The 15,725-nt window shown below is 45.6% G+C and overlaps 1 protein-coding gene across 16 annotated transcripts in view; it reads left to right on the forward strand.

Moving 5' to 3' along the window:
* Positions 1 to 15,725, forward strand: part of CEP192 (centrosomal protein 192) — a 142,875-nt gene that overhangs the window by 112,926 nt on the left and 14,224 nt on the right. For 15 of the 16 annotated variants that reach the window (XM_065533539.2, XM_074022954.1, XM_005587252.5 and 12 more), the window contains 6 exons: positions 1,549 to 1,727; positions 2,229 to 2,352; positions 4,344 to 4,449; positions 5,187 to 5,394; positions 8,400 to 8,479; positions 9,879 to 9,974. In XM_065533539.2, the coding sequence (XP_065389611.1) occupies positions 1,549 to 1,727; positions 2,229 to 2,352; positions 4,344 to 4,449; positions 5,187 to 5,394; positions 8,400 to 8,479; positions 9,879 to 9,974 (793 nt within the window). Of the gene's footprint in view, positions 1 to 1,548; positions 1,728 to 2,228; positions 2,353 to 4,343; positions 4,450 to 5,186; positions 5,395 to 8,399; positions 8,480 to 8,764; positions 8,858 to 9,878; positions 9,975 to 15,725 lie in introns of those variants that run through there. The other variant, XM_065533540.1, reaches the window with a different exon arrangement.

Consider the following 15,725-nt stretch of genomic DNA (forward strand, 5'->3'; position numbering starts at 1 on the left):
AGGAGAAAATAGATTGCAGGCCAACTGCTAACCCTTTCTTACCAATGACCTTGATGTTTTTTTGGAGTCCAGGCCAGTTACTTTGTAAAACATCCCACAATTTCAGTTTGCAGATTCAATTTTCACACTTTTGGCAGGAATGATGCTGTTTGTTTTCTCAGTGCATCTTCTCAGGCAGTGTACAATGCTAATTTGTGCTATCACTTAGTTAAAAATGGTGCCTGCCAGATTTCTCCACTGTAAGCTGATGAATATCTTAGAGGGAGTTCCTTAAAGATCATGATTATCTGTTCCTTATCAAACTGTGAGCATCCATTGATGCTTGTTGCCTGAATTATTTTCATCATGGTTACCAAAGGGTGATTTCTAATTCCATCTTTCTACATGTATTAATTGGCTTTTTCCTATGAGGAAGAGATTTGCTTTTGGCCTTTTTGTGTAATGAGTCACTGATACTGGAGTGGGCTCGTGGGTGCAGTGTGGGTCCTTCACTGTCGTTATTTGGTCCTGCATTGCATTCTGGCTTCCGGTCCTTTTGATGGGTCCCCGTCCTTCTTTGAGCACTTTCTTACTCATTGGCACAGCAGGATGTTTAGGCTCATCCTGTACTTTCCCTGCGCTCCCCACCCCGCCCCCTGGAATAACCATTTCTCTCAGAAGCTGAGAGTAGAGAATGAATGGTGTTAGAAACCAGGGTGCAGGCACTAGGTGTACTCATGCTGTTGAGATACCCTTGCTTCTAGGCTCTCCCTGTGGACAAACCCAGGAAATGTGGACTAATACACAAATCCACACACTTCTGTATTTACTTGTGTTTATAAATATGTTAAATGAGCTTCCTCTGAAGCCTCCAATTCTAGTCTAACACCACAGTGCCTTTCCACATTTATACCCTTTTCTCCAGTACTGGGAACCCTGGCCCCATTATCCTCAACATATTTACGTTTTTACTTAATCCTCCAATTTTTAACTAATCTTTCCATTGCACGGCTGTCTCCCTGAGCTCAGTGCCGCTGACCCAGACTGGCTGACTGTTCCCTGCAAGTCCCAGTGCAACCACCCACCCCTGTCACCCCTATACTTCATGTATTTTTTTAAAGACAGGGTTTTGCTGTGTAGCCCAGGTTGGCCTCCTGGCCTCAAGTAATTCTTCTGCCTTGGCCTTCCTGGTAGCTGGGACTACAGACACCTGCCACCACTCCCAGCTAATTTTTCTTTTATCTTTTTGTAGAGGTGGTGTCTTGCTATGTTGCCTAGGCTGTTCTCAAACTCCTAGCCTCAAGCGATCCTCCCGCCTCGGCCTCCCAAAGTGCTGGGATTATAGGCATGAGCCACCACACCCAGCCTATACACACTGTAAACTATACACAATATGAATAATTTTTATTCGCTAAAAAATACCTGATATATAATGCACTTTTAACTTTTAATGTTTTTAGATTTATGAAGAATTAGTATAAAAGTATGTGATACAATCTGGTCTTTTATCATTTTTAACTTGTGTCTCTGTCTCTTGTCTAACTTTTTCATTTTTAAATAATTTTTTAGCTACTTGGAAGCTTCTGGGAGACATGGTGGCAACATCTCTTTGGATGTTTTACCAGTCAAAGGTCCTCAAGGTTCTCCTCTTCTCTCACAGGCGGCTCGCCCGCCTCCGGATCAGCTGGCCTCCGAAGAGCCGTGGACTGTCCTGCCCGAGCACTTGATTCTAGTAGCTCCTTCTCCTTGTGAGTATGTCAGCTGTGACACCTCAGAGGTTTGTTCTGGCGTCTGGGCCTGTACTTCCTTTGTACCCATGGCCCATCCAAGACACACATGGGCTCTTGCACATTGAGCTGTGCCTTGCCCAGGTCCTGCTTCCACTGTTGGAGACCCCACTCAGACTTGCCTAGAGCAGAGTCCTTGTCCCAGGGCCACACTCCTCAACGAGGCTCCCAGTTCCCCAGTGGCAGAGCCACACCCCTGCCCACAGAGATACAGCATTGGTGCAGAGTAGAGTGAATCTGCTACGCAGGTGTGTGCTCAGGTTAAGACCAAGCAGTGACAATTTCCAGGTTTCCTTTTTCCTTTTGTTTACCACCAAGGATTGGAAATTTCTGTAATTGCGCAGTTGAGAAAGCAGTAGCATACTCATGTATCTATTTAGGGTTCTGGTTTATTAGTTGTTAACATTTGTCTTTTTCACTGTTGTTAAATGTAAGTAACATTTTATTTATCTGACAAAATAGGTGACATGGCAAAAACTGGACATTTTCAGATTGTGAATAACTCTGTGAGGTTATTGAGATTTGAGCTGTGCTGGCCAGCGCATTGCCTCACAGTCACACCGCAGCATGGATGTGTCGCCCCAGAGTAAGTCTGACTTCTGTGTTCTCTGCGTGTTACTTAGATGCTGGCTTGGTGACTTTGTAAAGGTCAAATAATATGTCACTGTAGTTTATCCAGTTAAATTTGGCACCGTGCTGACTCTGCACAAAGCGCGTGCGTGGTTCTGCAGGTCAGCTGTGGGCTCCAGTGGCAGGCGGACTAGTGGAGCAGAGATCTGCACACGGCTGGTTATGTTGTCACCCAGGAGGGTAAAGGGACACACACATTTGAGGTGGAACAGAGTCCCTGGTGTGAAGACTTCAGAGCGTTTCCTTCTTAGGACTCTGCCCACAAAATGACAAAGCAAGGAATGCAGCTGGACATGGGATGAGGAATCGCGATGTGTCCCGAGCCCAAACACTTCTGCCGCTTCTTATCTTGGTTTGGGTTTTGTGTTCTGTTTTTCTGAATGTTTTTCAGACAAAGCTTCCTCGCTTTTAGTATGTATGAGCCATAACCTTGCTGACAGTTTTCTATGTAGAGTATTCTAGGACAGAAGGACATCTCTTGGGCCAGCCATTTACACACGGCCACAGCCTGTCCACAGCCTGGTTGTTGATAGGTGGGAAAGCCACAGCTCTGCGGCGTTTCGGGACCTCACCTGGCCAGCGCGTGGCGCCCATGCCTGTGTGTTCCCTTCTATCTGGGATTAGCAGCTTTGCAGAGAGACCACATGAAGTTTATTTAGTTTTTGCAAAATGATATGCTGAAATTTTAGGAGAGTTTACTTGACTGAGACTTTGAGCTGAGGCATGGTTAGGGATACTCCAGAGAGACATTGTGGGAACCAGAGCAGTCAATTCGGCATGCAGCAAGTGTTTCTCATGTGCCACACACCCTTTCAGCTAACGGCAGAGCAGGTTCCTCACAGGCCGCTTTTTCTGTAGCCTCATGTGTTCGTCAGGGGAAGACAATCTTGCCCTGTCATTTTTGACATGTTGACGGAAATAGCTTTTCAGTCTGGTGATTTCTTTAAAAATCACAAGTCTGATCCCATTGTCCACTTTTAAACTCTTCTCTGGCATCCCCTGGCTCTTGAAGAGACTATTGAGCCCAGAAAATATGAGCAGCCGGCTCATATAGAAACACATTTTTTTCTTCATTTCTTCTCCGTCTCCCCCACCCTTTTTTCCAGTTTCCTTTGCAGCTGCTTCATTCTCCCCATGCTGCACCTACATTCTTCTTTACTGTCACGTGGCTCAGAGCGCTTCATTCTCCCCGTGCTGCACCTACGTTCTTCTTTACTGTCACGTGGCTCAGAGCGCTTCATTCTCCCCGTGCTGCACCTACGTTCTTCTTTACTGTCACGTGGCTCAGAGCGCTTCATTCTCCCCGTGCTGCACCTACGTTCTCCTTTACTGTCACGTGGCTCAGAGCGCTTCATTCTCCCCGTGCCGCACCTACATTCTTCTTCACTGTCACGTGGCTCAGAGCGCTTCATTCTCCCCGTGCTGCACCTACATTCTTCTTTATTGTCACGTGGCTCAGAGCGCTTCATTCTCCCCGTGCTGCACCTACATTCTTCTTTACTGTCACGTGGCTCAGAGCGCTTCATTCTCCCTGTGCTGCACCTACATTCTTCTTTACTGTCACGTGGCTCAGAGCGCTTCATTTTCTCCGTGGCACCTACATTCTTCTTCACTGTCACATGGCTCAGAGCTTTTGTAGTCTTGGTCTTTTGCGCTAGAAATTTTTACCGTGAGTTGCTTTTAAAATGATATTCCTCAGTCATGGTTTGTTTTCACATGAGTTTTCCCCTTGTGTCATGGGTTCGCACTGGCGAGTTCCTTGTTAGCCGTCGAGTCGGGTGGAGGTGGGCCGAGCGCGTGGGAGCCGCGTGGAGTGAGCTCTGTTCTCTGCTCTGCCTGAGCAGTGAGGAAATGGCCATTGGCTGGTAGACAGTATTTATAACTCCTGTGATTACTGCTGTTAAAATGCAGGCTCTTTCTAATTTTCTTACTAATTTTTTTTTAAAGGAGTAAACTACAAATTCTTGTGAGTCCTAATTCCTCCTTATCCACAAAACAGTCAATGTTCCCGTGGAGTGGTTTGATCTATATACACTGTGATGCTGGACAGAAGGTACTTTTAAAAGTGGTTTGGTTTTTCTTTGAGTGACAGTTGTGTTAGTTTGTAGCTTCAGTTTCATAATCCTTATTAGCACTTAATTTCAGAAATCAAATGGAAGTATACTTGGCGCTTCATATTTGTGGGTTCCACATCCAAGGACTGAAATTATTCAACCACAGACTGAAATTATTTGGGGGAAAAATAATACAAATAAATACAGTATAACAAATGTTTGCATAGCATTTGCACTGTATTAGGTATTATAAGAACCCTAGAGGTGAACTAAAGTGTATGGGAGGATGTATGTAGGTTATGTGCAAATACTGTGTCACTTTATATACAGGACTTGAGCATTGAGGATTTTAGCGTCCTCAGGGGATCCTGGAACTGATCTGCCGTGGATACCGAGGCATGATTATTTGTATTCTGAGGCCAACTAGTTAGAGCATTGGTATAGAATTTTTCCATAGTGATCAGAACAGTTATCTTGGGGAATGGGTGTAGAGAGTGGAGCCTAGAACTGATTACTAATTTTCGAAATTTGCTTTAAAAACAAAGGTAGTGGGAGAGAGGAGACAGAGTCACAGATTTACCTTGAGATCTAAATAAATAAACTTTAATTCCTAAATTTATTGATGTTTCATTTGTTTGGCATTTCTTTTCTCTACCATGATTTAAAAATGGAATTGTTTTGTTTAAAATGATAGGTATGTTTTTTGTAGCTTATCCCTGTCTTTGGCTCATTTCAGAAAATTGTGAAAGTTCAGATTCGAGAAGATTTAACTCAGGTGGAACTTTTAACTCGTTTGACCTCCAAACCATTTGGAATTCTTTCCCCAATATCTGAGCCTGCAGTCAGTCATTTGGTGAAACCAATGACAAAACCGCCTTCCACAAAAGTTGAAATAAGAAAGAAGAGTATTACTTTTTCTACAACAGAACCTGGTGAAACTTCAGGTATTGTATCACAAAATTATGTAATTCAAATGTCTGCTGATATATTGAGTCTATGCTTAATTCTTAGCCATAATAAGTTGGTGATAAATACAGATTTCCTCCTCCTTCAGGGGGAAAGTGGTCACTAGCAATCATTTCCATGATGGGCTGGATTTGGGATCTAAACAATCTTGATATGTGAAATCTTGGCATTTACTAACTGTGTGTATTCCAGGAATCCTAGCTTTTATTTGATGGTCAGAATCTTTCCTGTGCAACTCTCACAAGATCCTTGACCACAGTTGTTAATAAGTTAGCAGATGAAGAAGGCAGGCCAGTGGTGGAGCCCGGCTTCATCACTGACTCACGTGACCTTGAGGCTCCAGACAGGTCCAGTAGACTTGCTCAATTTCCCCGTTTGTAAAATGGCCTTTGGAATTAACTCCTTCCAGAGAAGGCTTCGAGGATAAATTCAGTAATTCCTGTATGGGCAGACCCTGACTTACGGTGGCTCGATTTACCATTTTTTGACCTAGTGGTGGTGTGAAAGCCATGTGCATTCAATGAAAATCGCACTTTGATTTTTGACCTTGCCCTGGGTAGCGACACATGGTGCTGCACCCTCTTGTGATTCTGAGCGGCGGTAACCCTGAGCCACAGCTTCTAGTCAGCCGCGATCACAAGGGTGAACAGCGGATACTGTATTCTGCAGTGCACTGTCTTCAGTAAATGACATGAGATATTCCACCCCGTGTTATAAAATGAACTTTGTGTTAGAGGATTTGCCCATCTGTGGGCTCAGGTAAGTGTTCTCAGCACGTTTCAGGCAGGCTCGGCTAAGCTATGATGTTGCGTAGGTTAGGGGGATTAAATGCATTTTCCACTTAGGTTCATTGCAACTTAGGATGGGTTTATTGGGACATGAGGAGCATTCGTGTTCAGTGGTAGTGATACATGTACAGCAGTTAGCATGCTGTTTGTTGTCCGTTAGGCACTCTGTATTGCTGACATTCCTCGAGAGTCCTGAGATCATTTCTTTTTGTCCCTGTCTGTCTCTCTCACTGCTGGCTCAGGCTAAATGAGCAGTGTTGTCAGGGGACCTGTTAGAAATGATATGGGCGCATCTCTTGCCTGGCCCTCTAACTCCTTGCCTCTCCATTGATGTTGTCTACCCCCAGCCTCAGCCTCCTGCTTCCATGGTCTTCCTCCCAGACCTTGTTGTTCAGCTCTGGAGCTCCCCACTCTGAGCCTGGCACTTGCTGACTGTCGCCCATCTCTTCAGCTCACTCACCCAGGGCTCACAGCAGTTTTCTGTCCTCCCTGAGAGCCCCCCTGCCTAAGGGCCCTGCCTGTTTTGTGCTCTCTCCCAGCCTGCCCATGCCCCTCTCCTCTTGTCACTCCTTGGACTCCTGAGTCTGTCCTTATAGTTGCTGTTTCCCAGGCTTCCGTGACTGTGGGGTGCTCCTCTCCCTCTCTGTTCCTGCCTGGCAAGATCCCAACCCTGGCTTGTCCCAGGAGCCTGGCTCCTCCTGCCTCCACCCTTGCAGTGAAACCATGCTGGAGGGAGCTGCTCCGCCTTGCTGGGGGTTCCTGGTGCCCCTCCACCTGAGGCTTTGCTGCCTCTGCTCCTCTGTGTGTCCTGCAGCTCCCGCCACCCCCGCAACTGGGGGCCCTTCTCTCCTCTGGGAGCTTCTGCCCGCTCCCCTGCTCCTGCTGTCACTCTTCCTAACCCTTGACTTTGCCTCACGCGTGAAAAACAGAGAGGCCCTGAGACTCAGTGAACGGCTTCTGTTTCCGTCACAGATGAGCCCTCTGCCTGGAACCGGGCCTGTCCCTTCTCACCTTTCAGGGGCTTCCTGTGGTCCCCTCTCTCTCCAGAGCCATCAGCTTCTCCCTCCTTGTTGATGCGTCTCCACCAGCACCCAGTATACTCCACCATTACCGGGTTAAGAAGCATCTTCCTTGGCCCCCACACCCTTTCCTTGTGGCTTTCCCCGTCTCAGCAGCCCCCTGCCCTCACTTCCTTAGGCTTTGGCTGCCGTCACCTCATGCCCGGAACCCCATCCTGTGGAGGTCACTTAAGAGCTCCATGTGCCAAATCCAGGGTCTGTTTTGTGTCTTGGTTGACTTGACCTCCCAGCACTGTCGACTGCTCCTCCACGTTGGAGGCTCCTCCGTGCAGCTGCTGTGCCCTGGGGCTCAGGTTTTCCTGCCTCACCTGCTCCTGCTCTGATCCCTTGTTGACGCCTCTCCCCGATTTCTGAAGACTGGCAGGGTCCCGGCCCGGCCTCCCTGTGCGCTTCTTTCTCTGTGTTCCCCTGTGTGATGGTGGCCTGTGGCCTGTGGCCTGTGGCTCTCATGACTTCCCATGTGCTGGGGCCCAGGCACCACACCCCGGCGCCTGCTTGGCTCCCACATGTGGGCGTCTCACGGGCACATCAGGTGTGGTATGCCCAAGAGAAGCCCTACACCTCCTCCAGGCTCAACCATGGCAGTAGATGGCACCACTGTCTGTTCATCGGTTGTTATTTCTGAGTTCTCTTCTTCCTCCCTCTTCCCACTCAGTCCATCAGCAAGTCCTGTGAAGCCTGTCTTCCAAGTAGAGGCCACACATGCCCACGTCTGTTTCTCCCCTTTGCCACTGTCCAAGCTGGAGGCAGTCACCCTGTGCGTCATCTCACAGCCAAACTGCTGCAGCCATGACTTACCTGGGCTTCCTCGTCCACTTCAATGCCTTGCAGTATCTTTTCTACAGAGCAGTCTGTAACGCTTTAAAAATGTACATCATCTTATTGCTCCTCTGCATAAGCCCCTTGGTATCTTTGCATTATACTTGTAATAAAACCTAAAACAGAATATCTGACATACCTGGTTTTTTAAGAAAATACTGTGGTTCTTGTTGAACTCCTTTAGGGATCTAGTGATTGGGTTCTTTTAACCCCAGTATGAGGTAGTAAGGCCTGTCACAGTCATCTGCCTGTTCTCCAGTCTCTGGGTTTGGGTTATGATATATGTGTTCCTTTTAGAGAGCTGTCTGGAACTCGAGAATCACGGCACCACAGACGTGAAATGGCATCTGTCATCTTTAGCTCCACCTTATGTCAAGGTCAGTCATGACTGCCTCAGATATAATCGTTTTAACGTTTAAACTTTTTCCAGGACGTTCTAAAAACTGACTAGGAGCATAGGTTGATATTGTTGGTTATTTGCTTGTTTGTTTTCTGAGACAAAAGTCTAGCTCTGTTGCCCAGGCTGGAGTGCAGTGGTGTGAACACTGCTCACTGTAGCCTCAACCTCCCAGGCTCAAGTGATCCTCCAGCCTCAGCTTCCCATGTGGCTGGGACCACAGGTGTGTACCACCACGTCCAGCTAACTTTTTGTTTTTTTGTAGAGATGGAGCCTCACTTCACTGCCCAGTCTGGTCTCGAACTCCTGACCTCAAGCGATCTTCCCACCTCAGCCTCCCAAAGTGTTGGGATTACAGGTGTGAGCTGCTGCACCTGGCCTTGCTGGTTATTTGTTCCACCAATTCATTTAGTTGGTTTTCTCTTTAGATGAGGATGATATATGCCCAGTCTTTTTCACAAGATGGTTTTGAGAGTCAAATTAGAGAATATGTGTGGAAATACATGTTTGCTCCATTTAATGCTGTCTCCTAGCCCTAATTTTATCTGAAATAACTGTATTTTGAGAAATACGTAAAAACCGTATTTCTGAGCATTGTATGTACACATGCATGGCTTTCCCCTCATGTTCTGAGTGCTGTCGTATGTTCCCAGCCAGCGGTGCAGGAAAGGGAGCTGAGCACTCTTTGCCAGTGAGTGGCAGCCTACTGTCTGTGGCAGTAGTCTCCACCAGGGCACCGCCTGAATTCAGTGGGTTTGTCATTGGTGGTGTTTAGAACAGGGGTGTGGTCTCTGCCATATATTTTGTGTGATAGTAACAGTTTTGAGCCATAATACTAACCAAATGTGTACAAAAAACAGTTTCTGGACCTACTGTGAAAAAATTAAAAACTACTTGGGAGGCTGAGGTGGGAGGATCGCTTGAGCCCAGGCTGTCGAGGCTGCAGTGAGCCATGATTGCGCCACTGCATGCCAGCCTAGGCAGCAGAGCAGGTATTACCCTGTCTTAAAAAAATAAGTAAATACAAATTAAAAACTGGTATTGCATAAGTTATTAAAATGCACTTTCAACAGGGTCTTCAGAGTCTTTGAGCAAAAGATAGTTGTTTGACATTGTGAGCCTCACCATAAAGATCACTATAGCTAGGGAACTGATAAAAGTCGCCTTGTGTGACCTCTCCTTTGGTGATGTGAGTCAGCATGATGGCCTTCTGCAGAGCTCAGTCAGGTAGCACTCCCATTTTGGGAATACCTTGCGTTCTCCTTTTCCACTGCTAAGTGTGGTGGTGTGTTCTCAGCAGCCATAGAGGTAATAGTGTCTCTGTGGGATTGATCCGTTGGCTTTATGGTTTTTAATTTGTTTAAATGATTGCTTTGCAGGGAGTTGATGAAAGTGGAGACGTTTTTAGAGCCACCTATGCAGCATTCAGATGTTCTCCTATTTCTGGTCTACTGGAAAGCCATGGGATCCAAAAAGTAGGTTTCGATATTTTTTTCCATAGGCAGTTAGTAAGAACATCATGTAAATTGTCCAGGAGTGCCTCATTTGATTCCACCCATTTAGCTTGTTTCACCCAGAGCAGTGCTACTCACAGAGCCAGTGTGCACCCAAGAGAAGAGCCTGCCTCACTCACAATGCGCTGTAGCAGGCAGTCTTAGTGTGAAGAGCAGTCCGCTAAACAACGTGGCGCACTTAGCAGTAAAGACCACAGACTGCCAGTGCTTACAGTCGTACTACGCTGATGGAGATGAGAGTTTTGTCTATCAGCCGTAGCCAGAAAAACCTGCCATTAGCCAAAAACAGTTCAGTGTTTGTGGCATAGTCAGCAGTGTATCTACATGGGTGACAGATCCCTCCAGCTACTATGACCCTCTTAAATGTTAATTCATTTCTTTTTTTTTTTTTTTTTTTTTTTTTTGAGACGGAGTCTCACGCTGTTGCCCAGGCTGGAGTGCAGTGGCGCGATCTCGGCTCACTGCAAGCTCCGCCTCCCGGGTTCCTGCCATTCTCCTGCCTCAGCCTCCTGAGTAGCTGGGACTACAGGCGCCCGCCACCGCGCCCGGCTAATTTTTTTTTGTATTTTTAGTAGAGACGGGGTTTCACTGTGGTCTCGATCTCCTGACCTTGTGATCCGCCCGCCTCGGCCTCCCAAAGTGCTGGGATTACAGGCTTGAGCCACCGCGCCCGGCCTAAATGTTAATTCATTTCTATACCTGACATATTCCCTTCAAATGTCTCCTAATAACACTAATCCCCCACCTGGCCTGAGCAATATACTTTTTCATTCTAATTGCTGAAGCTCACTGGCTCATTTATTAGACATTCAGACTGAAAGTAAGTTATAGAATGTAGCTGTGAACTCAGAAATGACCGTAAAAGAATCTTGAAGCAGCTGTAGCAGTTGTTGCAAACTACACACTTTACTGGGTCTGTATAACAGCCTTTCAGAGGATTTCTCACTTTTTTTGGAAAGACACACAGTTCTACACGTGTAGTTTAGTTCGTTTCCCAAACCACAACAGAAGCAAAGCAGAACGGGATAAATACACTGCTCGAATAGAGTTCAGCGTATGAGGCGGGATAAACACACTGCTCAAATAGAGTTCAGCGTACGAGGCAGGATAAACACACTGCTCGAATAGAGTTCAGCGTACGAGGCGGGATAAACACATTGCTCGAATAGAGTTCAGCATATGAGGCGGGATAAACACACCGCTCGAATAGAGTTCAGCGTACGAGGCGGGATAAACACACCGCTCGAATAGAGTTCAGCGTACGAGGCGGGATAAACACACCGCTCGAATAGAGTTCAGCGTACGAGGCGGGATAAACACACCGCTCGAGTAGAGTTCAGCGTACGAGGCGGGATAAACACACCGCTCGAGTAGAGTTCAGCGTACGAGGCGGGATAAACACACCGCTCGAGTAGAGTTCAGCGTACGAGGCGGGATAAACACACCGCTCGAGTAGAGTTCCGCGTACGAGGCGGGATAAACACACCGCTCGAGTAGAGTTCAGCGTACGAGGCGGGATAAACACACCGCTCGAGTAGAGTTCAGCGTACGAGGCGGGATAAACACACCGCTCGAGTAGAGTTCAGCGTACGAGGCGGGATAAACACACCGCTCGAGTAGAGTTCAGCGTACGAGGCGGGATAAACACACCGCTCGAGTAGAGTTCAGCGTACGAGGCGGGATAAACACACCGCTCGAGTAGAGTTCAGCGTACGAGGCGGGATAAACACACCGCTCGAGTAGAGTTCAGCGTACGAGGCGGGATAAACACACCGCTCGAGTAGAGTTCAGCGTACGAGGCGGGATAAACACACTGCTCGAGTAGAGTTCAGCGTATGAGGTGGGATAAACACACCGCTCGAATAGAGTTCAGCGTATGAGGAGGTACCGCAAAAAGAAACCCAACAAGAAAGACATCCCGTGTCAGTCGATCAGAAGACTTAACCTTGTTAAGGCAGCAGCACTCCCTAAATTGGTCTACATGTTCAACACAGTCCCAGTCAAAACCCAAGCTGGGCCCAAAGCATTCCACAGTTAATGCTGTTCCTATCAAACTACCAACGTCATTTTTCACGAAACTGGAAACAACTATGCTAAAATTCATACAAAGCCAAAAAAACAACCTGAATAACAAAAGCAGTCCTAAGCAAGAAGAACAAATCTGGAGGCATCGTGCTACCTGACTTAAAACTATACTGTAAGGCTACAGTAACCGTAACAGCATGGTAGCAAAACAAAAACAGACATACAAACCAGTGGAACAGAGTAGAGAACCCAGAAATAAAGCCACATACCTACAACCATCTGATCTTCAACAACTCAGCAAAAATAAGCAGTGGGGAAAGGACTCCCTAGGCAATAAACAGTGCTGGAATAGCTGGCTCACCATATGGAGAGGAATGAAATTGGACCCCTGCCTTTCACCACATACAAAGATTAACTCAAGGTGGATTAAATATTTGAACATAAGACCTCAAACTGTTAGAATCCTAGAAGAAAACTTAGGAAACACCATTCTGGACTTTGTTCTTGGGAAAGAATTTTTGACTAAATTCTCAAAAGCAACTGTAACAAAAAAAAAATTGACAAATGGGACCTAATTAAAGAGCTTCTGCACAGCAAAAGAAACTATCAACAGAGTAAACAGACAACCTACAGAAGAGGAGAAAACATTCACAAACTGTACATCTGACAAAAGTCTAATACCCGGGATCTATAAGGAACTTAAAACAATTGAACAAGCCCAAAACAATTCACCCCATTAAAAATGAGCAGACGACATGAACAGACACTTCTCAGAAGAAGACATACAAGCTGCCAACAAACATGAAACAATGCTCCAATCACTTATCATCAAGAAATGCAAATCAAAACTACAATGAGATACCATCTCACAGCCGTCAGTATGGCCGTTATTAAAAAGTCAGCAGCCTGGGCAACATGGCGAAACTCTGTCTCTGCAAAAAATACAGAAATTAGCTGGGCATGGTGCCACGCACCTGTAGTCCTACCTGCTTGGGAGGCTGAGGTGGGAGGATTGCTTGAACCCAGGAGGCAGAGGTTGTAGTGAACTGAGATTGTACCACTGCACTCCAGCCTGTGTGACAGGGTGAGACCCTGTCTTCAAAAAAATAAAATAAAAAGTCAAAAAACAATAGATGCTAGCAAGTCTGCAGAGAAAAGGGAATGCTTATACACTTAGTGTGAATGTAAATTAGTTCAGCCACCATGGAGACCAGTTTGGAGATTTCTCAAATAACTTAGAACTGCCATTCAACCCAGCAATCCCACTACTGGATATATACCCAAAAGAAAGCAAATTGTTCTACTAAAAAGATACATGCACTTGCACATTCATCACAGCACTATTCACAGTATCAGAGGCATGGATCAATCCACTGTTGATCACCCGTGGATTGGATAAAGAAATGGTGGATTGGTACATGTATATCATGGAATACTGTGCAGCCGTAGAATCAAATCACGTCCTTTGTAGCAACATGGATACAGCTGAAGGCGATTATCCTAAATGAATTAACACAGGAATAGAAAACCACATGCCACATTTTCTCACTTACAAGTTGGAGCTAAATATTGGGTACTCACAGACATAAAGATGACAGCAATAGAAACTGGGGACTACTGGAAGGGGGAAAAGGGCTGAAAAATTAACGATTGGGTACCTGGGTGATGGGATCATTCATTCCTCACACCCGAGCATCGTGCAGTATACCCAGGTAACAGACCTGCACATGTACTCCCTGAATGTAAAGTAAAAGTTGGAAAAGAAAAAAGGAACAACAATGGGCCCATAGTGGTAAAGATATAGGTGTCATGCATCTATTTTAAAAAGAAAAAAAATTGAAATTAATGAGCTAAGCAGTCAGTTGAAGAATGGTGAAAATAATAAATCCAAAGAAAGAAAAAAATGTTCTAAAGCAAAACATAGTGAAATTAAAAACAAAGAAATGAGAGAAGATTAACATCTCCAAAGCTGCTTTTTTGGAAAAAATAATAATAATAGACAAACCTTTGGCAAAATTGACCACAGCAGGAAAAAGACAATTTTACATAAAAAGCATTTGTCACACGAGAATCTAGCAGAATGAGATTAATCAAAAATTCAAAAAATTTTTTAAAGAATTAAAGGTAAATAAATGTGTTAGAAAAAGAATGACTTAAATATCAAAGATTTTTTAAATGCCTCTTTCACAAACCCCTCAAATATGTTTTCCAAAATGGTCTTTACGGGTTGTCCTGTGAATTTATACACCTTATACCATTGTATAACTTTGTCCCCTGCCCTGCAAAAAAATTGCACCAAAATCTAAGCCCACTTTATTCTTTGTTCATTCTAAGATTTAATGCACAGTTGTAATTAATCTAAATTTAGTTAAATAAAACATAGAAAAACTAATTTAAAAATAAATTCATCTGACTTTTGTTTTAAAATTGAAAGACTGATTCTGAAATCTATATAGATATACAAGAGACCTAGAATAATCGGACAATCTTGAAATAGAACAAAGTTGGAGGATTTTACACTCCGTGTTTTCAAAACTTACTACAAAGCCACATTATACAAAACAGTGTGGTTTTGACGGTACCATAGAACTATGGAATAGGATTGAGAGTCCCAAAATAAACCCTAATATTTATAGTTAATTGTTTTTTTTGTTTGTTTATTTATTTTTTTTTTAAATAAGGGCACCAAGACAGTTCAATGGGGAAAGAATATTTTTCAACAAATAGTGCCTGGGAGAACTGGATAGCCACATGCAAAAGAATTCGAGTAAATTGGCCGGGCGCGGTGGCTCATGCCTGTAATCCCTGCACTTTGGGAGGCCGAGGCGGGTGGATCACGAGGTCAGGAGATTGAGACCATCCTGGATAACCCAGTGAAACCCCGTCTCTACTAAAAATACAAATAATTAGCCAGGCGTGGTGGTGGCGGCACCTGTAGTCCCAGCTACTCGGGAGGCTGAGGCAGGAGAATGGAATGAACCCAGGAGGTGGAGGTTGCAGTGAGCCGAGATGGCGCCACCGCACTCCAGCCTGGGTGACAGAGCGAGACTCTGTCTCAAAAAAAAGAATTAGGGTTGACTCTTACTGTATTAGGGTTCTCCAGAGGGACAGAACTAATAGGATATATGTATATACGAAAGGAAGGTTATTGGCCGGGCGCGGTGGCTCAAGCCTGTAATCCCTGCACTTTGGGAGGCCAAGGCGGGCGGATCACGAGGTCAGGAGATCGAGACCATCCTGGCTAACACGGTGAAACCCCGTCTCTACTAAAAATACAAAAATTAGCCAGTTGTGGTGGCAGCACCTGTGGTCCCAGCAACTCGGGAGGCTGAGGCAGGAGAATGGCGGGAACCCGGGAGGCGGAGCTTGCAGTGAGCCGAGACTGCGCCACTCACTCCAGCCTGGATGACAGAGCTAGACTGTGTCTCAAAAAAAGAAAAAGAAAAGGAGGTTATTAGGGAGAATTGACTCACACGATCACAAGGCGAAGTCATACGATAGGCCGTCTGCAAGCTGGGGAAGAGAGAAGCCCAGTAGCAGCTCAGTCTGAGTCTAAAAGCCTCAAGAGAGGGAAGCCAACAGTGCAGCCTTCAGTCTGTGGCCAAACTGTCAGAGGGCCCCTGGCCAAACACCAAGCACAAAGGCTGAAGAACTTGGAGTCTGATTTCCAAGGGCAGGAGGAACAGA

Source organism: Macaca fascicularis, chromosome 18 (assembly GCF_037993035.2).
Source record: "Macaca fascicularis isolate 582-1 chromosome 18, T2T-MFA8v1.1".
Taxonomy (NCBI): domain Eukaryota; kingdom Metazoa; phylum Chordata; class Mammalia; order Primates; family Cercopithecidae; genus Macaca; species Macaca fascicularis.